The sequence below is a fragment of the Nyctibius grandis genome, chromosome 8, assembly GCF_013368605.1.
Source record: "Nyctibius grandis isolate bNycGra1 chromosome 8, bNycGra1.pri, whole genome shotgun sequence".
Classification (NCBI taxonomy): domain Eukaryota; kingdom Metazoa; phylum Chordata; class Aves; order Nyctibiiformes; family Nyctibiidae; genus Nyctibius; species Nyctibius grandis.
The window spans coordinates 2,053,190-2,079,470 of NC_090665.1; the positions used below are offsets into that span (position 1 = coordinate 2,053,190).

Here is a 26,281-nt window from a genome sequence, read left to right on the forward strand (position 1 = left end):
CTTTTGACAGATGTGTTAAAAGACACGTATCGATGGAAAAGTTAGCATTTTAATGCCCAACAGCAGTTCGCAGCAGATGCGCTACCAGCACACAACACCAACATGTTTTGAAAACTTATTTTGACTTTCTTGAATGGTTACTGATCAAATTAATGACAGAATAACTGGAAAGCAGACATCTTTTTTCACAGCATGTCAGGTAAAACTTTTTTCTTTCTATCATCCTGAAAAGGTAAATAAATCCTTTGGCTTAAATAATAAGTATTTCTGCCCTCATTAAGGACATATTTTAATCAAAAAGCACCATCTGTCACTTGATGATGTGCACACAGGATTCAGGTCATCTTTGGTGTAGGATGATGAGATTTGACAGAAGGCTGGACCCTTTTACAGTTAATAAGTAGCTTTTTCAAGGGTTTGTCAATATGGGAAGACCTTTTTGGACTGAACAGCTCAAATAAAATTATTTTAATAGCTGAAAGGTGGATAATGGGGGAAATTTTACAAGCTTTTGCGTTTCCCTGTGTGCTTATTGTAGAGCTTAGTGCAGACTACCCCCTTAAGCTTTCTTTTTCTCAGTTTGCTATTGCATAGGAGAGGTTTACTCCTCTTGAATGTCTCAAGCAAAATGCTAATATACAAAAACGATGCCTAGCCCCATGCGAGGAGGCAGGGACCCTTCAGGGCCGAAGCGCTGGCTGGGAGTGCTCCTTGGCACCTCCACGCCAGGCAGGGAGCACGTGGAATGGGCAAACGTGCCTGCAGGCAAACCAAAAGGATGCCCTGAGTTTTATGTTTTAAATCAGCCAGAGACAAGAGAGGCATCCTTCCTCGGTGAAGCTTGCTTGCCACTTGATGATGACAGGCCTGCTTTTAAAATCTCTCTAAATAGAAAAGGAGGCTATAGGAGCTACAATGTGAAATAATGCTCTGCCAGCTGCGTGCCTGTGACACAGTTTTGTCGTTGCTGCAACGCCGGGCACGCTTTAAGCAGCTAATGCCCTCACCAGGCCACGAGGTCAGTTTAGGGGTATGGTTCAGGGGGATTTTAAGGAGTTTTTTGCCGCTGTTATGTTGCTGTTTTAACCCAGCGAGCCCCATTGGTTGTAGTATCTAACGCTCGGGGTTTTACACGCCCCATTGGCGTGACTGCCCCTCACTTCTCACAGCCGCGCCAGGCTTGCAGGGCCCTGGGCCCAGCAGCCATGGCACCCCGCTGCCATAGCAACGGGCGCGGAGCATTGTGGGCCCGCGCACGTGACGCACGGGGAGATCACGTGACGGCCGCTCACGTGACGGCGGCAGCGATGGCGGAGGAGGAGCGGGCGCTGCTGGGCCCCGCGGGCGGCGAGGATGGCGGCGGCGGTGGGGGTTCTCCGCGGCCCACCCGGGCCTTGCCTGCCGTCTGCGACCCGCGGCGCCTGCCGCACCGCCTCCTCGTCCTCGCGCTCATGTGCTTCCTGGGCTTCGGTGGGCGGCGGCGGCGGGCGGGGGTGCTGGGCCTGGGCCTGGGCCTGGGTGTGGGGTGCTGGGGGCTGAGCTCTGAGGCGGCCCCGGGCTCTGAGGCGTCCCCGTCTCCTTGCAGGCAGCTACTTCTGCTACGACAACCCGGCGGCTCTCCAGACGCAGGTGCAGCGGGTGAGTGGCAGCCTGGGGCGGGGTTACAGAGGTGAGGGAAGGCTGGGCAGGGGCCAGGCCGGAAAGTGTACTTGTTTCTAAGCAGTTCTGCTTGTGTCCCTGTAATTACCTTAGGAGTAATTCCTTTTTTTAATTCCCCCTTCTTTATGTAGGATATGAAGGTGAACACAGCGCAGTTCATGGCACTCTATGCCTGGTATTCCTGGCCCAATGTGGTTCTTTGCTTCTTTGGAGGTTTTCTGATAGACAGAGTGTTTGGAATACGGTAAGTGTGATGTTAGTGTCACATATGTTCAAAGGATGGTAGACTTAAAATGCATGTGAAGTATAGGCTTTATAATATAAAGTTTTTTTAATTTTTTTCCCCCATCATCTAGGAATTTCCACTGGTATAAATGAGCTTCCTTCCTTTTATGGCTTAAATAAAGTGGCTTTAAAAGTGCTGGTCTGTACTACCTTTTTTTAAGAAAGCTGTCAAGCTGTAGTGTTTATTACAGAGGCTGACATCGCCTATCAGCATCCTCTTGTTCCCTTGCTGTAGGTCTAAGATAGTGCTTATAGGAAAAAAAGATTCTACATATGCATTAAGTGATTTTATTTTTCTTACAGGTTTGGCACTATAATATTTAGTGTCTTTGTTTGTATTGGGCAGGTAAGTGCAAACGAGAGGATGAAGGATGATACGTGTCCAAAGCTGCTCTACAGGGGGTGGGGAACAAAGCCCAAATGGCTTGTTGTGTAGTAGGGTGTATTTCAGGTGAGAGTAGGCAGGTGAAGAGAACTGAAATGGGAGAACCCTGAGTTGTATTGGGGTAGTTGGGAACAGATGGGGTAACTGGGAAGAGAGGACCTTGAAATATGAGTGAAATAAGAATGTGAAGGAATCGAATGTTTTATCTGTTTGATATGAAACTACTATGTAGGGGTATTTGGGTAGGGTATGATGGTAAAGGTGACGCATGACTTGAGCCTTTAGAGGTGTTAGTTCTGAGTGCTGCTTCAGGGTGGGCCAGGCTGGGTGTTGTGTAGCCAGCAGGACGACAAATAAAGCAGAGGGAGCAAAAGCAAAAAGGTGGGAGTAGGAAGTGGGTGTGAAGTATTTCTGCAGGTCTGGGAAGGGAAAAGCATTTTTGTTTCTGTTTTGAGATGGTTCTAGTTTGTTCCATACTTCAAATACAAAATTATAATTTTTCCTTAAATGTTTCTTTGGCAGGTAATTTTTGCTTTGGGAGCACTAGTTAATACTTTCTGGCTGATGAACATGGGCAGATTCATATTTGGGTAAGTCTAGAAGAGTATAGTATGTGCTCTCTGAGGTAAGGACCATCTTTCTGTGCCCTAGAAAACTGGTGCTATGTTTACACTCAGAGATAATTGTTGGATGTTGAGGCATGCAAGATCTTCAGTTGCATTCCCAGACTAACTTAAAGTTAGAAAACAAAAAAAATAGGACTTTCTAGGTCTTACTGAATTCAGAAATTATGAGACTACCCAAATAAAGACATTCAGTAAGCTGATAAAACTGTGTTAGTCCTTCTTTTCTCTTAATTCTTACTTTCCCGAGTAAAAAGAATTCTTAGCAACAACAAATAAAACAGGGCTCCTGTGGTGGCAAAAAAAAACCAGAGCAAATGTCAGAAGAAATACCTCTGAGTTGTGAATGTGCCACAGCATTAAAATGTTAGAAATTGTGCCAGCTGTATTGGGGGGTGGGCAGATAACTCCATTAAATTCAGATTCCAGGTGAGATGCCTGTTTTTGGTTTCATTTGGGTCAGGATCTACACCACTTGGTTCTTTAATGCAGAACAGAAATGAGAAGCTGCTGCCCATTGATTTGATTTTTGTAAATGACCAAGGGCAATTATAATTGCTCCTAGACGACTTAAAATACCTTGTACTCTTAATTATTCTTAAGACACTGCAATTCTTTTTTGAATTGTCTTTAAAATTTCTGTTGCCTTGTATATATGCATTAGATCTGGTTTCTCTGAAATACTGTTATCTTGATATTGCCAGCAACTGATAGACTGCTTCCTTGTTGATTTGCATGTTGCAATTAATGTGTTTTCTTTTGTGCCTTCCTTCTCTTTTAGAATAGGTGGAGAGTCCTTAGCGGTGGCACAGAACACGTATGCAGTCAGTTGGTTTAAAGGCAAGGAGTTAAATCTTGTGTTTGGATTACAACTGAGCATGGCCAGAATTGTAAGTGTAAAACTGTATAGGTTTAATTTATAGACTTCAAGGTGTGTGGCTTGTCTTGGCAGTGAGACAGATGGAAAACAGCATTTCTAATGCCCCTTAGGGAGTTTTAATTAAAAATAGATGTGAAATTTAAATTTAAAATGTTAAAAATTTGTGGTAAATAGACAACGGATACACAAGGAAATGGGTTAATCAGATTTCTTAGAACCTGTCAAACTTCTGCAGAAGCCTGGTGGTGGTATTGGTGTGGATTACTGGGTGGGACAGTCAGTGCTGCGTTTCATTAGACTAATTGATTCTTGGTGTATCATAAAATGTTGGCTTGACTTAGTGTAGCTTGTGGCTTGGGGACTAAGTGCAGGCTCTGATGAATGAGTTGGGATGGCTGCTTTAAGAACTCCTTATCTGCTGTTGTAAGATGGTTTTGTCCCTGTGCCTGGTTCTGATAGGGGCTGTGTGACTGCATCTCAGCTGAGCTGTTTTGGTTCCATATAATCACTTAAACTGCAGCTAGAGGTGGGTTTACACTAATACACCAGGTATCAAATCACTGCAGGTATTTACCTCGATAAAAGAAAGTTAGCTGGTCACAGCTGGGTCTGGGTTGATGTTCAGGCTGTTGCTAATTAGCAGTTGCCTCATCTCAGCTGAACTGTGGTTAATTGTTGGTAGCTGTGAGATTGCAGCCATGGGTCCCTTCTCTAGAGGCAGAAGGGGCAAAAAAGTGCTTCTTATGCCTGTCAGGTGGGAATCCTGTTTGCTTTCATTTGTATTAAATTCAACTCAGTTTAGGAGCTAATGCGGTGTATGATGTGGATTTTATGGCACTTCTAATGTCTCTGTTGAAAGACTTAGAGTTGCATAAAATTTCAGTTTGTGATGGTGTGTTATTGTTGCGATGATGGATTTGTTACAAACACTGACCAGACTGGCAGGGAATAACGTTATTGTTGCTGGTGGTTCCTGTTCCCTGTGTAGCATCGTACCTGTTAGCTTTAAACACCATTCAATAAGCAGTCTGCCTAATATTCCTTTTGAATTAATATAATTGTGAAATACATAATTCTTCACACGAGTCTGTTTTGCCTAGGGGAGCACAGTGAACATGAATATCATGGGATGGATTTACTCTAGAGTTCGAGACCTTCTGGGGTATACTGGTCCCAGTACTCTTGGGTTAACTCTCATGATAGGTCAGTAACATTTTGAATTGATGTCACCTGCTGTTGTAGGCTTCTGAATTTAAACAGCATGCTTACATGTTAATGATTTCTTACTAACTTGAAAGGAGGACAAATATATTTGAAACTAGGAAGAGCAATTCAAATACTGTTTGTATCAATGGCTCATGTTCTTTTGCAGAGTGTATCATTACTGCATCTGCTGAAATGCTGTGTGATTTTTGTGGTTGTTGAATTCAAGTTTGTATCTTGTGGAGGTGAAACGTTTGACATGCTTTGAGTAAAGGACAGAGTTGAAATATTTTGAGGCTGTGATATCAAAGCTTGCAGGTAGTTGTCTGCTGTGTAAAAGTGAAATTTCTACTCCCTTTGGATCTGTGTTCCTTCAGAGCCATGGGTATGAAGGCCCTGGTGTTGGTAACAAGGCCCAGGCTTCATTTCTGTTATTATGAGGTACAGATAAGGAGCTTGGCTGTGCTGAGGGGGAGTGGTGGTAATGTTTTAAATACAATAAATGTTGCTTCATGTTTGTGCTCCAGTTCAAGGAAATGTTTCTCATGTGGCAGGCTTCGGTATTTACACCTTACTCCTTGAGTTGCACAGCTATTGAGTCTTGTACGTACGACAAGCTGATGTTAAACTTAGTTTGTATTAGGTATGTGAAGGTACACTGTGCCAGTTGTGCTTGAAAGCCAAATTATGTCTTGAGTCAACACTAACCATGTTGCATTGCTTTCTTGCAGGTGGTGTAACGTGTCTCTTTTCACTGAGCTGTGCGTTAATCCTTGCTTATCTGGACAAGAGAGCAGAGAAGCTGCTTTGTAAAGAGCAAGGGAAAACTGGTGAGTGGTGTGGGTGGTGTGGCTAAACCTGCCCTGGGCTTCAGCCTTTCATTCTGCAACAGACCCAGTTACTCTGTGCGCTGCACAGGTTTGTGTTTTATGTAATTCGGTGGCTGCTGCTTAACATCTTTTTCACAGTTACAGCTTTAATAATAATTTTTAGTTCACTTTTATATCCATAGGAAGTTTTACAGTATTAAACACCAGTTTACAGGCAGATACACTGTCATCTGCTTTATTTATAAAGCATGTGGAGAGCCTCCCAGTTCACACCAATTTGATCTGTGCCATTGCCACTGATACTTTGCGTTGTTGGAATTGGTCTTACTTCCTTTAATAGGTGTGCAAAAACATGCAGCTCTTCTCCATCAGTGTGTGGTATTTTGAGTTTTCTGTGTGGGAGAGTGTAGACCAATTAAAAATAAACTAAATTTGAGATCCAAGTAAGAGGCTTCAGACACGGATTTCACTAGCTGATTAAACGTTTCCTTGAAAAAATTGGTTTGTATTTAATTCTGCTGCATAAGACTTTCAGAGGCTTTAGAGAACTTGTACATCCAGCTTAATGTGGGAGAGACAATTTGTTCTTGACTCTGGCACTGTTGATTTAGCACTTCCATATGCTTAACCAGCTCTCACTGTGTAAACTTTAAACAAGGGAGTAGACAGTGGCAGGAGTATGTACTTTAGTAGTGACTTGTGATCACCTTGATGTTTATTCAGTGTGGATGAATTTCAGATACTGACAGTATTGTCTCTTGCTCCACTCCAGGTGAAGTCATTAAGCTAACTGATGTGAAGGACTTCTCTTTGTCCTTGTGGCTTATCTTTGTAATCTGTGTCTGTTACTATGCAGCGGTTTTTCCTTTCATTGGACTTGGGAAGTAAGTGTCTCTCACTTATGTAGCTATTCCCCTTGAATTTAGCTAAGATTTTAACTAGCTACTTAAAAAGGGAGAGGTGCAGGCTAATATTTAAGAATCCCAGATGGCTACAGAACCACTGGTCTCCCAGCAAGTCTCTGCTGTGGTTTGTCATTTCTTCTGTGGCATTGTTTGCTATCCTTGTGATACAAATAAACACAACTCTTACCGCTTCCTTATCTGCTGAACTTTGTGGGAAATACCATTGTGTAGCATGGGCTGAGTTGTCAGAACTCAAAAGCATAATGCCTGCTCCATTTCCTGATTAAAACTTGGCACAGATTTAAAGCATGGCATGAGTTTTGGTGTGGACAGCTGTCATGTAGAATTCCTTCCGTGCTCAGCTATTGACTTGAGTGCGAGATGGGGGCTTGAATGTAGTTACAACTTCAGACTGAAGTTCTCTTACTATGCTCACTTTGGTATGCATTTCATACAGGTGTGCATTTTCCTAAATCTGTGTGTTGTTTTTTTTTCTTTAGGGTTTTCTTTATTGAGAAATTCAAATTCTCATCTCAAGAAGCAAGTGCAATTAACAGGTATATTGTGGTTGATTTAACAAGTAAATGTGCTCGCCCTGTGTTCTAGGGGATGTAGGTATCTTGGGGCTCTCATCATGTGGGAGGAAGTTTGGGATCTACTGATGCAGGTGGTGACTTGCATTGAAGTGGACAGATAAATTGGCCCAAGGAATAATTGGGAGGTCTGGGTATTTGTTTAAATAAAAATGTCTTAGATGATCACATTGAGGAATCAGAAAGAAAAGGCTCTGTCTGAAGGGAATTATTTTGGTATTTGGTGATTCCCTTCTGAGTGATAGAAACAGTTTAGTAGCAGCACTAAATGAACTGAATTTTCCTAGTGTGAAGATGAATCTGTGATGTGGCAAAACCCCCACACAAATAAAAACCACCACCAACAAAAAAACACTTGCTGGTGTATAATTCCAAGAGCTCCAAGGATGTCACTTTCCTTGGGTGTTAAATGTTTTCATGTCCTCAGACCTTTTGGGAATTTTGAGTTCTGGAGTCTGTTATTTGAGGGATTTTTTTGTGTGTTTTTTTTCTTGTGGCCTCACAGGTAACAAGGGAATATAGTGTTTTGTCTGGAGACACTTGTATTGTGTAACACCTGAAGCTGGTGTTCAGTTCTCTTATTTTTATTCTTTTGTAGCATTGTGTATATCATATCGGCACCCATGTCCCCAGTCTTTGGACTCCTGGTGGATAAGCTTGGAAAGAATATCATCTGGGTTTTATGTGCTGTAGTAACCACACTTGCTTCTCATATTATGTTGGCTTTTACCTTCTGGAACCCCTGGATAGCAATGGTAATTAATTCTCTGAGACTTAATAGCTAAATATGATAAAATAAGAAATGGAGTTTATGATTATTCTGCAGAAGTTGTCACTGTCTTCTGACTGTTTAGGTAGTCCTCAAAACCTGTTGTGTAGGTGCTCACTTTTCTCCTAAAACTTGTTCCTTTTGGTGTAGTTCTGAAGCTTATTATTTAAACTGTCTCTAAAGTGCTGTATTGGATAGTGGTAAACCTCAGTAAAAATCTTCATTATTGATTTCCCCTTGCTGGGGCAGATTCCCTGAAAAATTGCTTTTGGACTAAGGTTTACAGGCTTAAATACAGTGCTCACCAGTGTATCAGGTTTAAAAATAGGGTCCTTGTTTTTCAGGTATTTTCCTAGTGAGTTCCAGCATTGATCTTTTCCTCTGGGTATTCAAGTCAGGCTCTTTACTTAATGCTAATTAGAGAGGGTTTGGTTTGTGAGTCACTCCTGGAAAAAGTTCTATCTCCTTCTATATGTGCATATTTATTTAGAACAATACTGCAGAAAATGTTACTTTAGCTCTTTTTTTTCACTTTTGATAGAAGGGGAAAAACAATATGTTAATTTATTAGAACTTTACAGCAAAAATGTATCTCGTAACATCTGTTGACATGTTCTTATTTCACCAGTGTTTGCTAGGAGTGGCCTACTCATTGCTTGCCTGTGCCCTGTGGCCCATGGTGGCCTTTGTTGTTCCAGAACACCAGCTGGGAACTGCTTATGGCTTGTAAGTACTTAGATCTGTCTGTGCTGCTCTGCAGTGACCATGCCCTGGTACTGATATTGAACCACTGATTATCACAGAATCAACCAGGTTGGAAGAGACCTCAGGGATCATCGAGTCCAACCATTGCCCTGACACCACCCTGGCAACTAGACCAGAGCACTAAGTGCCATGTCCAGGCTTTTCTTAAACCCCTCCAGAGATGGTGACTCCACCACCTCCCTGGGCAGCCCATTCCAATGTCTAATAATATCAAGCAGTTCTAACAAGTTAATAGTTAATAATTCCTTTGAGTTCAGTCTAGCAGGAAGTCTCATGTAGTTTCAGGATGTATATGTGTGGTAGAGCATGTCGTTGTGGTGGATGCACAGAAACTTCTGCAAAAATGTGGATCCTTGACTTTGTCATATGTCATAACAAATGGGGAGAAGTTAATCTCATTGTTCAGTGCCACTAATGATGTTTTCTTTAAAAATAAATTTCTACACAGTGGTAATCCTTTGTTTATGTGTTAGTATGCAGTCTATCCAGAATCTTGGTCTGGCAATTATTGCTATAGCAGCTGGGATGATTCTGGACACAAGAGGATACTTGTTTCTTGAAGTTTTCTTCAGTGCTTGTGTTTGCTGTAAGTATTAAAAACACTGAAAATGGATTCTGTACATTCAGGAAGCTTTATTAGGCTTTTTTTTTCTTAAATTTCCTGTAAAGTGGTAGTAACTCCTTTCTGACAGTTAGATAGAGGTTTCAACTGGGGCAGTGTTGAAAGTAACTCAAGCCTAGTGAAGTGTTTTGTGGTTTTCTTGAATCAATTTAGTGTAACTAGTTTCTGTGTTTTGAAAAAAACTAAAAGTAAAATGGTAGGTGAATAATGCTGTTAAAGGCTGTGTTTAGAAGGACTGTTATTAATACAATTAAAACTAAAATGACCCTGAGTTACCATGCTACTTATAAGCATAGTGGAATTTTCAAAAGCAGTTAAGAGATGCTGCTGGCAAAAATCTCCCCTCAGTTACAAATATAATGAAAAATCTTAGTTGTTGCTTGGTTGTATGTTAAAGCTGTTCTTTGTTGTAAATTTATTGTCAGCTAAAACGGTGTCCCTCCCCCCCCCCTTTTTTTTTAGTGTCACTAATAGCTGTAGTCATGCTGTATTTTGTGAATCACCTCACAGGTAAGTGTTTTCAGCTTCTGTTGATACTTGTTTTTATCCTAATTCTTGGAAGTTACCAAGCTGAACTGTTTCCCAGTGGTGTTGTACGGTCCTGTGTCAGGTGCTGTAGCTCATGGTTTTGGTACCAGGAGCATCTTTTGATGAGGCCTGTCCTTGTAACATCATCTTTGTAGTTGCTGTAGTGTATAATTCCCTGAACCTTGCTGTGATGTTCAGTCTCAGCAGGGCAGTGGTACCTATCCCTTCAGCTGACTCGAACAAATGCACAGGATATTCTGCAGCTTTTTCTAAACTGTGTATCAAACTTGACTGTACAAGTATCTGCAAATATAGAAACTCGCTTCTGTAGACTTCCCTTCAAATATCACTGTTCTTTCTCAACTGCTTTTTGAAGCAGTAACTCCTGAAAGGCCTGGAAGGGATATTAATTTGTTTCTTTCAAAGTTGCTTCCACTTACTTTAATTTTATGGGGTATTATGGTGAGTTGTAGAGAAAGTTCTTTGGTACTCAACAGAAAACTAGATCAGGCTTGAGAGCTTAGTTTGGGTCCTGATTTTGCTGGCTTGGATGATTGTGAACACGTTGCTCTTTCTCTTTACCTCAGTTTCTACTTTTGTAAAATTACTCCACTGATATCTTTTGTTAAGTGCTCTGAGAATTGTGTAGTGAGGTATGATATCAAAGATATAACACAAAAAGACCAATTTTAAAAGTTTCAAAGCATGTATTGCTTTTCTTGCAGGTGGTGATCTCAACTGGTCTGCAAAGAAGAGGGAAAAACTGCAAAAAGTAGCTGCAGCTGAGTAAGTATAAAGAACTAAAGACCAGTGTCCTGTGAAATGTTTAACCTGAAGTAATTAAGTAGATTACTGTCTGAAGTCAGTCTCTTTTTGTAGGTCTGCCATTTGTGCTGGATGTTATTTTCTTTCTTACCAGTTAGTAGTAGGATTTCACACTCCTACTGTGAATCAATAATTAAGAGAAGTAGCAATTAATCAGGTGTCCTTTCCTGGCACTCTTCCTTGCTATTTTGCTTTGTTCCAATGGCCTTCCAACGGAGTGGAACTGAAGTGTGTTTAAAAAATGTTGTATTGCTTGCTTAAAAATGTGTTTCGTTTATATGGTGCGTACCTGACCCCGTCAGCAGCAGACATTACCTGGGTTTAATGTCAGGTAATGCATGGACCAATATTTCTAAGTGTCATTAAAAGCTTGATCTCTTCAGAAGAAACTACGCTCCAGTCACTTCCCCTTCAGTTTCAGCTTGCTCCTCTTGCTGTCTTATTTCAAAGGCTTAATTCAACTTCTCTCTGAAAGCCGTGGCTTGAGTCTAAATTGCAGCGCTAACGTGGAACTCGGTTTGTGGTCAGATCTGTGTCATAAATGTTATTGACTACAGTGAAAAGTTTCCATTTTTGGAAAGAAAATGGGGCAGGGGTGTTTCAGTAAAGTGGAATCCACTTCCTTGGAAAGGAAATGGAACACTTGAGGTGGGCGTAGGGCAGAAATTGTTGAAATATGCAAATTTTGACAGTTCATCCAATTAAACAACTTTCATTCTGTGGGAGACTTGTACGTCCTGCATTCCTCTCTACAGGGAACAAGGACAGTGACACTCTTCAGAGTAGTAACTTAAAAAATTCTCTTCCTTGGTCTTCACCAAGCATTGGTGACATGTTAAGGGTCCATTGCTGTGCACAGCCCTAACAGCTGGAATCGGGTACTCCTGCTTTTTAAGAGTTGTTGGAGCAAATGTGAAGGTATCAGACACCTGCCCCGAGTTCTGGGGCACTTGGATTCATCCCCTCTGCACAGTATAAAGTTTACTTGCTTTTTTGTTTGCTATCTGAGAATGCTAAATGAGGGGTAAAGCTCTCAATGGATATGGCATGCTGTACACGGGAGTCAAACACTGTGTTACTCTTAATTTTCAAAACAATTACCTTGTGTTGGGGGAAGAGGAGAGGAAAAACATTGGATGGCAAAGTCCATTAAGAGGTGTCACCTTAAAGGCAAAACAAAAGACCCTTCCACTCCAGCTTCTCTGTTATCTACTTAACCGTCTAGAAAAATTGCTTTTTTTAAGTAGACATAGTGTAAAGTCTGTCCATCAGGCTGAGTTTGGGCAGCTTAGTTTGTCCTGATGACCTTGTTGAAGATGCTGCTTCTAGTAGTGTCTCAGCACCCAAAAATTGTGTTGCCTTTTCCTAGTTCTAATTAGTGCTGTGAGGATTAAAAATATGTGTGTTGAAGAATGTGGTGTCAACGGGGATGAAGTCTTTGTTAATTATTGATTTTTTTTTTTTTTTAAATATATTTAAAGCAAATGTTTAATTTGCTTAAGGGTAGAGCAAGTCTAAGAAATCTGAGGTTCTGCTCCTCTGATCTGGATTTGTTTTGGTGAGTTTGTGGTGGAGAACTGTTGGAGAGGGCACAGTATATGTGCTTTATGACTAGTCTTAGTTTAACTTTTGTCATGTGAGAGAGTAAGTCAATATGCAGCAAGTCACAGCTTTCAAGGGAACATCTGTAGAATTCAAGCTGCTTGTATGTGAACACAGAATCTTCCTTTTGAAGTGCTTTCTGTTGTGACCGAATTCAGCTCAACGAGTCTCTTCAGACCTTGAAGCTCACTTGCCTGTAATGTTGTTGGAATTCTTTACTTTTTAATAGGTAACTATTCACCTGCAGATATTCTACATCTCTTAGCTTATATATAAGTTCATTTCAGATAAATACTTAGCTAACAAGACATCTCTTATAAATGGGCTTTATGGACTTCTCTAAAACTGCACTGTGTAACTGTCTGTATGATGATACTTAAATGGGTCTCAAAAAAAACCCCAAAGCACCTGTGAACAAGGTCTGGCCAGGTGACTTGTGGGGTTTAACATGGTTTTGCTTCTCGTCCTCATTTGTGGGCTTTTTACACCTCGATCTGGAGGAAAGCTCAAGGAAACTAAAACCTCACCAGACCTGGTGAGCCTGCTAGCTTAGCTGTGATGAGCATCATCCTCAAGCCAAAAGGTCACAGACAGTTTGTAATACAAATGCAACAGCAATAAAACCTTGCACCCGGGAGCAAAGGAACCCTGTGTCCAAACAGAGCTGCTTTTCAGTCTGCCTGGCCCGTGTGGGATGTAACACTTCCAGTATTTGCTGTGAAAGATGGCTTTGTGTTAGTGTATGCTACGGGATGTAGTGTCTTACAGCAGTATTTTCAGTAATTTTTATTACAATGTTTTTTTCAGAAAAGAAATTTGAATAGCAAATATCATCCAGGAGTGGGGGAGCGTTTGATCAGCATCATGTCAACTTGAAGAATTGTAGTGGTGTTTAGTTTGGTCCCTCTGCACAGTAGTTCTGTGGAAAAGAAACTAACATGCTGGGGGGTTGACAGTAAATGGCTAAATTTCATGCTTTGTAACCGGTTTTAACTAATGCCAAATCATGTCTTTATTTGAACAGAGTGGGTTTATAGCGTTTTACACTGTGTTTAAGCTCTGTCGTTGGAGAGGGTACTCTGCAACCTGAGACAAACATCTTCATCTTAAGATAAAGACTAGTATAACGTGGCTTTTATGTGCAGCATTACCATCTTGGTGGGGGTGGAGATGCTTTCTAATGGCACTTTATGTTCTGTAGTAAGGCTTCTTGCCTTACAGAGCTGAGAAACGGGTCAGTTGCTGCCTTTGTCACTGTCTTAATGCAAACCACTGGCTTAAGCTAAGTCTATTTAGAGCTCTGTTTGGTTCTCTTTCTCTTCAAGACTTACCTGAAAAAAGAGTGACAATGCTCTGGTCAAATATTGGCTCTTCTGTAGGAGACTGCTATTAATTCTGAAGACTGCTGAGCAGTCTTTTATTTGCATTTTTGACAATTTATTATTTTTGTATTGTAATCTTTAAGGAGTGAAAGCTTGTTTAATAAAGAGATAGTAAAAATTGTTACAAAAGCTCACTGAGCATCTTGTAATCTGTGAAAAGCAAAAGGTTTATCTTTCTACTGAAGTCTTGCAATCTAAATAAAAGGAAACTGCAGAAAACAGCCTCTCTCTTTCTTTACATTGAGTAATCCATACCCATCTCTTAGTCTCTTTTAAGCTGATATCCAGTATTCATCTATAAACATTAAAAGCTTTTTCTAGTTATTAAAAGTGAATCTGCACACACAAGATAAAGTTGCTTGGGTTTGCACTCCTCGGTGCAAATATCTTAAACCAATTTTCTTTTCCAGAGCGGAAGAACAAGAGAGACTCAGACGTCAAAATGAAGATGACTTGGCTAAATTACGGCCAAAAGCTGATGACTTTAGTTTCAGGAATAAATACCTCTCCAAACTAGGCGCTCAGGTATTAGTAACAAAGTAGGGGGTTTAATAAGGAAGAACAGAACAATGAGATGTTTATTTTAAGAAATGGCTTATTGTTTCAAATAGCCAGCAAATCAACCTCTGATTAAAGTGCTAAATGTATGCTTGTGCTCAGAAATGGTAATTAAAAATCTAATGAAGAAAATGAATCAATGGCTGGAGGACCAAATGAGGAGCAGGCTGCTTATGATGCGTGATTTTCTAATTTTATTTTTTTGCAGCTCCCAGATAATTACTGTTCCTATTTATCGACAATGGCACACAGAAGCGTGTTGAAGTAGCATCTTGCCCCGCTTGCAAAAGCAGAAATACGTTGAAGTTCCTGGTATGCAAAACTTTGTTTCCAGTCCTGACAGCTACCACGGCAGAAGCAGTGTTATGCACCATGCTTTTCTGCAAGCATAGATCCTATTTTGAAATACTTGGCTTAAGTTCCCCCTCCACACTGTGCGTAAATAACACAGATACCAATGAACCATCTGCCTGTTTTATTTGAACTCATGAGCTATGTACTACACCCTCCTGTCTAAAATACTCAGTGAGTAGCTCGAGTCAATAGCTAAGACTTGATCTCTTGAACGATGTCTGAAATGTGAAAGCTTTGTTTCACTCATCAAATCGCTGTGAAATGAGCCTTGATGGAGGTATGGGTTATTATTTAGCCTCTCAAGTTGGACAACTTGGTTACCATGTTGGAAATGGTCTGTTTTGTTTTTTCTTATAGAAAAAAGTGAGGAAAGACTGCTGCCTTATTTTGGTCTGAGCAAATATGTCAGAGGAAACCAAGCTATGCAATTACAGTGTTCAGAAAGTGCTAGCCCTGGAGTTTAATACCAGGTCACAGGCTTAGCAATGACCTCGTCTAAGTCCTGATTAATGTGAAAATTGATGTATTTTTAAGAGGTTGCAACTAAAAATGATGGAAAAAGTTAAATGCAAGAACTGAAGTTTAGCATTCAGTGGAAAAATGTTCAGTTTCATAACGAAACTTCACACTTTCCCATAATTTCAGTGGAAGGCTTGTTGCTGAAGAGCTAGTTCCTAGTAACTCCTGAACAGTGCATTTTTCTTTGGTTTTGTTACATAAAGACTTACTTACATAGTTGGACAAACTAAAGCTAAGCTAATCTTACTCCAAAAGGCAAGAGCACGTGGCTTTCTGGAGCAGTAGGTCCACTGAAGAGCTGCTATGCAGGTGTCAGGTGCACAGGGGTGAGTGAGCTTTCCTTGGCTGACTTCAGGGAGTCCTTGTGTGCCACAAAATATTTAAGAGCCTTTGAATTGCTTGACTGCAGAGCAAGTAATTTGTTATAATAAAAATGTTACATTCTATCTGTAATTATTTTTTTGCTTACAGTAATTTAAGCAGAACTTGTGGAACTCATGGTCTTAAGGGTTTTTTTTAAAGATATTTTTCAGTGGAGATTTCTTTTGTGTCCCTGAACGACTAAGATCATCTTCCTGAAATACGAAGCCAGGGCTATTTTGGTTAATAGTTCTGTATTCTGAAGAACAATCTAAGAAAATCAAGTAGTAGGTTGTGCTCTGTGCTGAGGTTACTGCTGAAGGGGAGTAGTACACTGACCTGTGATAACTTCTATTGGTGCTTTCTGTGCTCCCTTGGAGAACCAAACACTGTCAGCTCTGAGACTGGTTGATGCAAGTTGGTTTATTTTTCCTTGTAGACTTGTGAATTCTGGGTCTTTTTTAATAAAAGCTTTAAATGGATGCTGGCATCTGTATTTTTCTTACCTGACTGTTTAGTGATGTGTTGTTGCCCTTGGTGGTTGTTGAGACTTATATATATGTGTTGTTTTTGTTTTTTTTTTTAAACAAGCATAACTTCTGCTTTCCCCTGAGGAATATGTAGAGTTTCTGGGGAAGTGTATCTTTGAGGATCCAAAGGCAAAGTTTCCTCTGGTTCCCCCCACTGATGGGTTTATACGTTTTTTTTTTTTCCTTGGAGAGGGAGAGAATTAGATTCCTCTGCTCTTCATCTCCTTCAGCTCCCTGCTTCCCCTCTAGTTCTGACATGTTGTGGTTGTAGATGACTCTGCTGCTGTTACCCGTAGGTCGGCATTTCAGACAGTAACTATGAACTTAATGTCCTGTTGAAATTTGATTTTTAGTTCCTAAATCCTCTGTACCCTGCAGTACTGTGGTGACTCCTGTAAATGGTGTGACTTCCCTTGTCAGCTCAACTCCAAACGCCCTGACCTTTCCTTTCTGAGGGATTTCAGCCTGCTCATTTCAGTTGTGGATGTGGAGTGTGGGAGCCATCTGGCTTTTGTTCCCTTATCCCCCATTCCTCTAATAAATTCCTGGTAGGATGGAGCCTTCCTCTTTCTATCGCCAGCTCTTTTGCTTCCAGCCCTGCGTTAGAAAGTCTCCCTGCTGTGTTTGTGCTTCCAGGTGTAGTTTAGAGATTCAGGTTGATCATCAAGAAGAAAATGGGAAAAGGGATTTTTGAATTCTGAAATGCAGTTTCTTTTTGAGAGAGAAAATCTGGTTGTGCTCATTGTGGGAGGGATAAGGGCAGCAGCTGCAGCAGCGAGCGGGCTGCCTGCCTTGGCTGGGCAGGGGCTGTTGGAGCGTGTGCTGCTGGAGTGGTGTTTGGCAATAGCTGCCTGAGTCCTGTTTGCAATGAATTTGGAAGGGCTTGAGCTGAAAGCTGCTTATCTTTATAAGGTTGCCTTTGTTCCCCTGCAAAGCTTCCCTTAACGGCTTTGACCCCCACCAGCCTGAGAAGCTGTTGGCATGGCTTTCCTGATGTGTTTTTATTTTTTTTTAAAATACAAAGTTTATGGGTTGGGCTCTGCTGGGCTGTAGTGTTCTGGCTAAATTCTGCTAGTGGAAGTGCACACTTGTCTGGAGATGTTTATAGAAGAGTTAGTAAATACAGTAGTAAACAGTAGTTCAACACAGTACTTTATTAAAATTATCTGGGCAAATTTCAGAGGGAGGTGGAACTTCTGAAGAATATAAATGGTGTTACCCATCTCTGCTATTACTTCTGCTGCTCACACGGAGTACCCCCAGGCACGGGGGACTCCCAGAGCTGCTGTGGCTTTTGGGGGGTTCTGCTCCTTTCCTTTGGGGGTGTGTGTGTTTTTTGGTTTTTTTTTTTTCTTTCTCCTTTGACATGTCTTTTCTTCAGGGGCTGTTGCTGGATGTTTCAGTGCTTTCTCATTCTCATTTCAAAAATTGGTTAATATTCCATGGTGTATCTTTACCACTGTAGGTGCTCTTGTTGCTTCTCCTGTTGTGCAGATGGTCAAGCAAAGAGGGAAAGCAGAGCTGTTCAGATGAGCTGCATCTCTGAGTAACGTGAAAATCTCTGTTCCTGATGCGTTCCTGCTGTGTTCTGTTGGATGGGGCAGATGTGCTTTGGTGTGAAGGGAAGCCAGAAAGCCCTAGACTTGAGTACACGCAGTGTGCTGTGTCATGCAGACCTCTTCAAAAGGAAATGTTTAAAAACATAGAAATACTTTGTAAATATTTAAACTCCCTATGCGTATGAAACATGAAATATCTCTTTCAAACATTCAGTAGTGGAGTAGCTGCCGAGTGACACTGTGGTGCTTCAGATTTTCTGTTGTTCTCCAAGTATGCAAATATTTTTGCACATTTGAGTTTTTTTTCATAGTGGTCACTAAGAACAGCATGACAAAAGCATTTGTGCCATATAGTACTTAGGAACATGCTTTTTATTCTCCAGGAAGTTTTATAACAGCCACAGTAGTGAACTCTTCTTCATCCTGAACCTCCCAGGCCTGTCTTTGAGGTGGCCCCAGAGCAAGGCAGTGGGAATGGTTGTATTTGCCATCACCCACGAGGAGCTGTGCTGAAACCAGCTTGCGTGGCCCTGCTAAACAGCTGTCAGAAGTGGGTTTCGGTTGGTACCAACCTCTGCTGAATTTGAATCAACAGATGGGAAATTCAAGCTGCTCTGTCTCGTCGCCAAGCCTCCGTCTGCTGAATGTTAGAGAAGGAAATAGAAGCAGCCTTGGCAGCTTAATGTGGATTCCCTGGTTGAGTTTGCCAGTGTTACTGTGGTTACACCAACTGTGCTCAGGTGAGAAAGCAAATGCACTTCTGCCCAGAGTTCTGATGTCACTCTTGGCCCTTGCCTCTTGCCACCTCAAAGAAACCTGCAAAATCCTGACTAAAACACTCACGATCCTCTGCAGAGAGGAAACTGCGATGGAAACGGTGTGTCACTGTTACCACTGGAATTCAACTGAAGCAGTGACTGCTGCCAACACTTGGTGGTGTGCCCTTGGGCACCAGCACTGCCCTTGGGCACCAGCACTGCACTGCAAGGGCGGTTAAATGAAGTTTATTGCAAATGCAGGCTCTGCCATACGCTGGAATTCCTCTGGGCTTCGGTTACTTTAGGGGGGGCAGTTGAGGGAAGGGCTCAAGTGAGCACATGTTTCTGCAAGAGGCAATGCCAGGGACTGCTGCTAGTTTGGCATTGCACACAGGTTGAGAAGAGGAGAATTTACAGCTTGCCCACAGCAGCAACAAGAAAACAAAGCTCATGTATAGGCGCAGGCGGCCTCTGGGGCAGAGGCAGGCCCAAGCCAGACAGGCTGGAGAGGGGTTTGCTCAAAATGTGTGTTCCTTGCCATCCCAGGAAATATGGATGTCATTTCCCTTTTCCCAAAGGAGTGGGGAAGAGATGTTTTTCTGCTTTCTAGTGTTAATATAATTTGTATAAATTTTTTTTTTTGATGTTTGTACCCAATATACCTCCTGAATCTCCCAGAAAAGCAAGGGACCCTGGAGGGGTTCGTTAGCAGGCATCCCGTTCTAAAGAGGGTGAGGATCAAACCAAACCAAGAAATGACTGAATGTCTTTTTGTTCTTGATTTTAGGGGAAAGCTTGGTAACTTCTGCATGTGGTCACCTGAACCAGAACTGTTGAAGAGTTGTCTCCTGGCTGTGATGATGACGTGCGTCTTCTGGTGAGCCTCTGATTTTATCTACCTGGGATGCTCGTTTTACACTCTCATGTCAGGCCCTGTTTGGGTTTGTCTTCTGTTTTAAGTCAACAACATGACCCCCTTGGAGCATCTCTGTCTGAACTGCAGGCTCCTGGGTCATTACATCGCTCTGAGACCCTCCCTTGCCACGGTCCTGCAGTGAATCTGGCCATGGAGGGTCCTGGCTGGCTCCTCTCTGCCTGGTCCTCATCCTCACTGCAAAACTCCTCCAGGCACGCAACAACCCCTGAGTATGGAAAAGGGGTTTAGCCCACGCTAGTTAGTGATGTAAATAACTTCCTTAACTTAAATATCTTAAAATCATTAACTTACTGCTTGGGTTTTGAATTATTGTACCAATTTCTTCATAATCTGCTCTACGTAACTTGAGCAGCAAACTTTCACTCAAGTGTCTCTCAGTATTTTGATCCTTTGAACAAACTGTTTTGTGTGATAAGGATAAGATGTTTGTGGTATTATCCGGGAATGAGTACCCAGGGTTGCTGGGGGCTGCTCACCCTCTGAGGGTGGGGGAGATGGATCTGGACTGGTGGATGGAATCAGGAGGGAGAAGGTGCCAAGTGCAGTTTATGCCAACAATTGCTCCTGTTTTCTGGCTTCTCTGTCACTAGAGGTCAGTACTGCAACACTTCTGTATGAGAAATGTGTTCTGTAATAGGGCAAAAAGTCTTATTTCAAGGCTGCAAGTCCTGTCATTCATTTCTGTCACTTATTTACATGACGTTGGAGGTTGGTTGCCGAAGACAAATGCTCATACCAACAGTCTTCAGCAGGAAGAGGTCGCTTTTATTTCTTCTCATGCAAATAAAACAGGGAAAGGTAATAAAGTGACCAAACTTGCCATTTTTTAAAGCTGAATCGCAGAATGGTTGAGGTTGTAAGGGACCTCTGGAGATCACCCAGTCCTGCTCGAGCAATCATAAATGTGTATGTCTAATTTTCTGAAGAACTGTCCCGTTTGTGTCCCCTGCCAGCTGCCTCGGGCTGCTGTGCTTTGCTGCTCATACTCTGCTAGAATTGCCTTCAGTCCAATTTTTGGAAAAAACACCTGTTCCCTGCAGCTCTGTTGGATACTCTGCTGGAGATGATGGTTAACTCCGATCCAGCCTGGGGCAGAACTAGCCCAAGCTGCTGCCATCCCACCTAACATGATTGCAGTGACGGCTGCGGCCAGTGTGTCGTCTCTTTGGTGGATGTGCAGGGACGTGTGGCCCCTGGTTCATGCAGCAGGACATGTGGCGCTGCAGCCCCCTCCCCGAACCCGAGCTGTCGACTGGCAGCGTTGGCATCCTCAGCAAAAATCCTTTTGACCCCAGTTGGATGTGTTCTTTGAAGCCTGAAGTTACATAAAATTACGTAGGTTTACATCCCAGCTGGAGTGATCCCTGCTGTCATCCGTGATATATATGAAGCAAAGTTATTTAAAACAACTCTCTCAAAAAAATTCAACTGTCTGGATTGGATGGAAAAGGAAGGAGAGGTCAAAAAAGTCCTCAGATTTTGCAGTCTAAGACCATATGAGAAGCAGCTGAGGGAACTGGAGTGGTTTAGTGTGAAGAAGAGGAGGCTCAGGGGAGACCTTATCACTCTCTACAACTGAAAGGAGGGTGCAGCGAGGTGGGGGTTGGTCTCTTCTCCCAAGTAACAAGTGATAGGATGAGAGGAAATGGCCCCAAGTTGCACCAGGGGAGGTTTAGATTGGAGATCAGGAAAGATTTCTTCACTGAAAGGGTTGTCAAGCACTGGCACAGGCTGCCCAGGGCAGTGGTGGAGTCCCCATCCCTGGAGGGCTTTAAAAGCCGTGTAGATGTGGTGCTGAGGGACATGGGTTAGTGGTGGCCTTGGCAGTGCTGGGTTAACGGTTGGACTCGATGATCTTAAAGGTCCTTTCCAACCAAAACACTTCTATGATTCTATTCTAAATTGTATCCTCCACAGAGAAGTGTTACGTGTGCTCAGTGGTTTCTTACATTGCTGTGTGCGTGTTCAGGCACAGGGACTGCTGCTGACCCCTTTCATGATCAGGCCTTGGTGTTCCCTTCCCAAAACCCTCTTGTTTTCCGCAATTTCACTTCTATCAAGAGCTCATTCTCTTGGTACGGTCTTGGTGGGTTGCAACAGGATAGAGAAGTTTCTGCTGCGTGGAGTCTTGGTCCAACCAGGTAGTCATGTCCCCCAAACCCCTCGGTTCTCTCAGTTATTCAGTGTGTTACTGAGTGGTTTTGGGGTGCGTGTTGTGGGGCAGCTTTGTCTGATGCGACTGGAAAGGTGCCACTGGAGAGGTTTTGGCTGGGTCCTGTACCTAGACCTGACCTTTGGAGGAAAGCCTACGTGTCTGTCCTAGGGTGTCTGGGGATTTAGGGCTGAAATCTTTCTTCTGCAAGCAAAAGGTGGGGCCTTCCAGCAAACGGAAGGAAAGAATTCTTGTTCTGTTTCCTCTGAACAAGCAAATTTTACTCTTTCTGACATTTTTATATAGCATCTGTGGATCTGCAAACATCAGACTGTTCCTCAAATTATTAAAATCTATGTTACTGTAGTATCTTAATTAATTAATTGACTTGTTTACATGTTTATAAAGCTCTGTCTGTAGATATAAAACAGCTGTTAATGTCAGTAACTCAGACACACTGGAGTTGGCATCCTGCATTTCCCTTGCCAGCTGAAACGATGATTGAACATAACTGGCCACTTGAAATTAAGGTAAGTGAAGTAACTGCCTTACAGCAGCTGGGGTGAAATGGCTCACTTATGGCTGTTGCAAATTGATGAAAAAATTTCAGATGTCACTTAAATACTTAAGGGAAATTGGTTAACCTACTTAATACTAAAGACTTAAGGACTTTTTCTGATTCTACTTTATTCACAGAGCCAGTGAATGTCTTACAGGTGATGGTTACATTTTTTTTATATTTTATATTTTTTAGATACTTATATTTTTGGTTTTATTTTATGACGTAGCAGTGGGAACAAATCAGCTTAGATCTGTTGGTCAAGATGAGATCTGTTGGGGAATTGTCTCTTAAAACGCCTTCACGGTGTTCCCTGTTGGCCTCTTCCATGCTGGGTGCTTTTGCATGGCTGTTGGGTGATCTCTTCCAGTCAGTATTCCTGGGTCAATCAACCTTCTAACTCGAGTTTAAAACAATCTTGTTTGGCTTTGCCATTGCTTTAATCTGAGCAGGCTGAGCCGGGGTGGCCCTTATTTACTGTCCTGCAATTCACACCTACCTTGAACATGAGGTTAAGAGTAAAACCTCACTTGTGACGCTTAGGCTATAGGAAACTATTGCTTATAAAAAGAGCTCCCCAAAGCAGATTTTTCTAGTCTTTGTATATAAAATTAACTTCAAATAGTTTTTAGTGAAACTAGAGGTGATATCCCAGTGTATGAGATCTGTCAGAAGTGATGGATACGTGTATGAGAAGCTGAGTGCAAACTGAAGGAAAGATACAGCGTTGCCAGGCTTCATTTAAATACAAGAGCTGTGCGTTTAGATTGATTTATTTTTATGCCAATAGGTTCTGACATAAATATAGTGATATGTAATGTATTGACTATAATGTCAACATTATTTTAAAGCTGACTCGAGGAAAAATACCTCATCTCGTTGTTAGTGCTGAACTACAGTGGTTTGGTCTGCTGAAGGGGAAAGCCTACGGTCAAATAATGTCTTTCTTAAAACCCTTTGTAACGGCTCTTAAAGTGAGTGAGTAACAGCAGAGGTGACCTCTCTCGGGGCACTCAGTGTCCTGAAATTGTTTTGGGACTTTCAGGGCAATAGCAGACCATGAATAGGAGAAGCAGGTCCCGTAGCTGTGTGGGAGGTGAGGCTGTGGCCGTACTGAGAACCCAGCCCCGTGGCTCATGCCTTTGCCCTCAGTTCTTGAAGTATCTTGAACTTGCAGCCACGCTACGCAGCAGGTTGGCCGTTAGTTTTTAAGGCTAATCACAGTTTTGTACCGAGCACTACGCTTGTTGTGCTATGTTAAACTAAACCAACAAGTCAGTGGCAAGGTGCTATAGCCCACAGCCCATGCTAAGATGTCAAATAACCTTATTTGAATTTTGCTTCGAGGCTTTTAATTTTTTTGACTTGTTTTGGAGCTACCCCTGCTAGGGGTGGAGGAACTATGAGATGCTTTGGGGTGAAAGGATAGCTATTAATTGAATGAACAGCAAAGGAGATTCATCCTTTTTCTTTACTGCCTCTGCTCTTTACCTTCCATCCTGAATTTTCCAGGTCAGATCTCTGGATATTGAGGCAACGTGACCTTTTGGTTCTGCTGTAGCCCATGAACTGTAATGGCAGAGAGAGATTGGGTTAATGGAAGGCTTTTCTTTTATTGAGTGTGTTGTTTCATAGCTTGCATTTAGTCTGCTTAAATTATGCCAAACTATCAGTTTAGCTTAAGTCTACCTTTGCAAATTTTAGAAGCTTTCATCCCTTTTTACCCTTAAGCATCTTTGTAGTAACTTATTCTGAGTGTGTATAACACGTGAAAGTGTGTTGTAGCTAAGAGGCAGTTTCTGCTTGGAGCTGGCTGTTGGTGTGCCACTTTGGACCAATAATGCTGAGTTTCTTGGCTTAGGTGGCCTCAAGGTGCAGATGTGCTGAGCACCTGCAGCTCCAGGAGCGGCTGGTAAAAGGTCCACCTGATGATCACCTCTGCAAATCACTGCCAGGTAGCTTCATCCCAGCACCCACAACTCATGGCTACGTCGGTTTTAGGTTGGCTTCAGCCCACGGGCAGGGAGGGCCAGTTGCCATGAGGACTTGTGACTCCCTGGCTGTGTAGGAAGCCCTTGCAGTGGGGCTGGGGCACTGCTGGCTGCCCAGGAGAGTGGGGATGCTCAGGAGCGATGCTTCCACCTGGGGCTGGTTCTGCCTTAACCACTGAGTGATGCATTAATAATTGCATATATGCATCAAAGCATATGACCATAATGGCATTATGGTCACTTCCACAATGCTATACCTGTGCATTTTGGTACATCAGCAACTGTGACTTGTCTATTCACATATGAATTGTTCTAAAAGCATCAGATGGAGAGTGCTGTACCTAGATGTCAGTTTTTTTCCCTTGGCATGAAATTATTTTTATTTCCTTCCTCATTTTCTCCTGCATTTTTTTACTTTCCCTTTGTACAGGCTGCTGATATAAAGGGTTTATTCATGAGGTTAACCTAATTACTGTCTTCAGAAACAAAGCCTGTTTCTACAGTGAATATCCTTTTGATATCCATCATCTGAATATTGCCTAATAAAGTTAGCAAATGGCCTCCAAATGAACCAAAATGAGTCAGTGTCTCATCTAGTGAAGAACGTATGATGGTTTTACCGATACTGACAGAAATGTTTAAAATTCTCAATGCATTGCTTTGCTGGTGGATTAATATGCATTTTTCTTCTGCCTTGAGATGAAAAACACCGTCTGGATTTAATGCAACACTTACAAAATTGCTGATGTGAGTCTCTGTTGAAGCTATTTTACATACACACTGGAGAGTTTACCGGAGACAACTGCAAAGTTCCCTTTGAGTAGCTCCAATGCTTGTAATCGGTAACTAAAATGTATTCAGAATCACAGAATCAACCAACCAGGTTGGAAGAGCCCTCTGGGATCATCGAGTCCAACCATTGCCCTGACACCACCATGGCAACTAGACCAGGGCACTAAGTGCCATGTCCAGGCTTTTCTTAAACCCCTCCAGAGATGGTGACTCCACCACCTCCCTGGGCAGCCCCTTCCAATGGCTAATGACCCTTTCTGAGAAGAAATGCTTCCTAATGTCCAACCTGAACCTCCCCTGGCGATTCGTGGGGTTGCAAGACCAAAAGGCATGAATTTAAGTGCCTTCCTATATTTCGCCTGCATGGAACAAAAGTGATACATTTTTCATGTAAGCAAAGCTCCTTGGAGTTGAGTATGGTCTGGGGAGATAATTAAGGAAGATCAATATATGCTGATTGATTGAGTTTTGACCGGAGGATACGCTCTTGGGATGGCCAAGCCTTAAACTGCGTGGCTGGTGGCTGGGTCCCTAGGCTGGCTTAGCTGCTGCTGGAGTCATCTCGTGAGACTGTTGGGTTGCCATGGGGGATAGTTTACATTTATGCAGATTTCTCTGGCTTTCGTGTGAGAGTTGTTTTAAAAACTTGACGTAAAAGCCCAGTTCAGTCCTTCCTAGCACTTGTCTCAGGGCAAATATTCCTTGCTCCACTCCTTTCTTTGTCTGATCTCTCTGGGGAGATACAGAAGTGGTCAGTGAAGACAAAACCAATCTTTTTTCCCCCTAAAGATCATAATTCTATTAAGTGATTTATTGGACAACAAAATTTAGATTTAGCTTGCCTCTCTGAAGCAGAAACTCAGCTAATCCTGGTAAAAAGAGCATAACCATGTTCTCGCTGCTGCCTACCCGCTTGACTCCTGCGGGTCTTCATTGAAAAGACTGAGGCAGCCTTTGTGTCCTTAACCTTCTGTCTCTACTTGGACTGGAACTTAAATTATTTATAAATCTTTATTAGAAAATATTAGTTTACAGAAGAACATTTCAGAAAGTACACTGACAAACTGCCTCCTTCCACGGCGTGCAAAAATCCAGCGTTAAGCGGTGATGATGTTCGAAGTGTCCAAAGGAAAATCATTATTTCAGTTACTTCTTAAATAGCTCTCTGGTTCGGGAAGAGTATTGGAGTTAATGGTAGTTTGGCATCATTATGTATTAATGGGCTCCATCTGATTTATTTTTTCTGGCAGTTCTCCACTTGCACGATGTATTACGCCTGACCGTTCTGTTTCCCCTGCTATCGAGTGGTAGATGGTGGATTAGTACCTCGTGCCAACGAGAGAGGCTGCGTGGGAA

The 26,281-nt window shown here is 42.3% G+C and overlaps 1 protein-coding gene across 5 annotated transcripts; it reads left to right on the plus strand.

Annotated features, from left to right (window-relative positions):
* The first annotated feature begins 1,307 nt into the window (after positions 1–1,307).
* Positions 1,308–26,275, plus strand: MFSD1 (major facilitator superfamily domain containing 1). Of its 5 annotated transcripts, XR_011048700.1 has the most exons (20): positions 1,308–1,470; positions 1,586–1,638; positions 1,791–1,903; positions 2,248–2,290; positions 2,852–2,919; positions 3,734–3,842; positions 4,933–5,035; positions 5,767–5,865; positions 6,638–6,749; positions 7,271–7,327; positions 7,962–8,118; positions 8,761–8,858; positions 9,371–9,483; positions 9,982–10,029; positions 10,773–10,833; positions 14,267–14,387; positions 14,623–14,726; positions 18,332–18,476; positions 19,282–19,371; positions 26,176–26,275. XR_011048700.1 is itself a non-coding variant. In XM_068407035.1 (18 exons), exons 1-17 carry the CDS (start codon positions 1,308–1,310, stop codon positions 14,680–14,682), a joined length of 1,578 nt encoding a protein of 525 aa, XP_068263136.1. In that variant the 3' UTR covers positions 14,683–14,726; positions 17,643–17,710. The 5 variants fall into 5 exon arrangements, 4 of the variants coding, with proteins under 4 accessions (XP_068263136.1, XP_068263135.1, XP_068263137.1 ...); XM_068407035.1 differs by lacking the exons at positions 18,332–18,476; positions 19,282–19,371; positions 26,176–26,275 and adding an exon at positions 17,643–17,710; XM_068407034.1 differs by lacking the exons at positions 18,332–18,476; positions 19,282–19,371; positions 26,176–26,275 and having other exon boundaries at positions 14,623–16,129.
* The last annotated feature ends 6 nt before the right edge of the window (positions 26,276–26,281 follow it).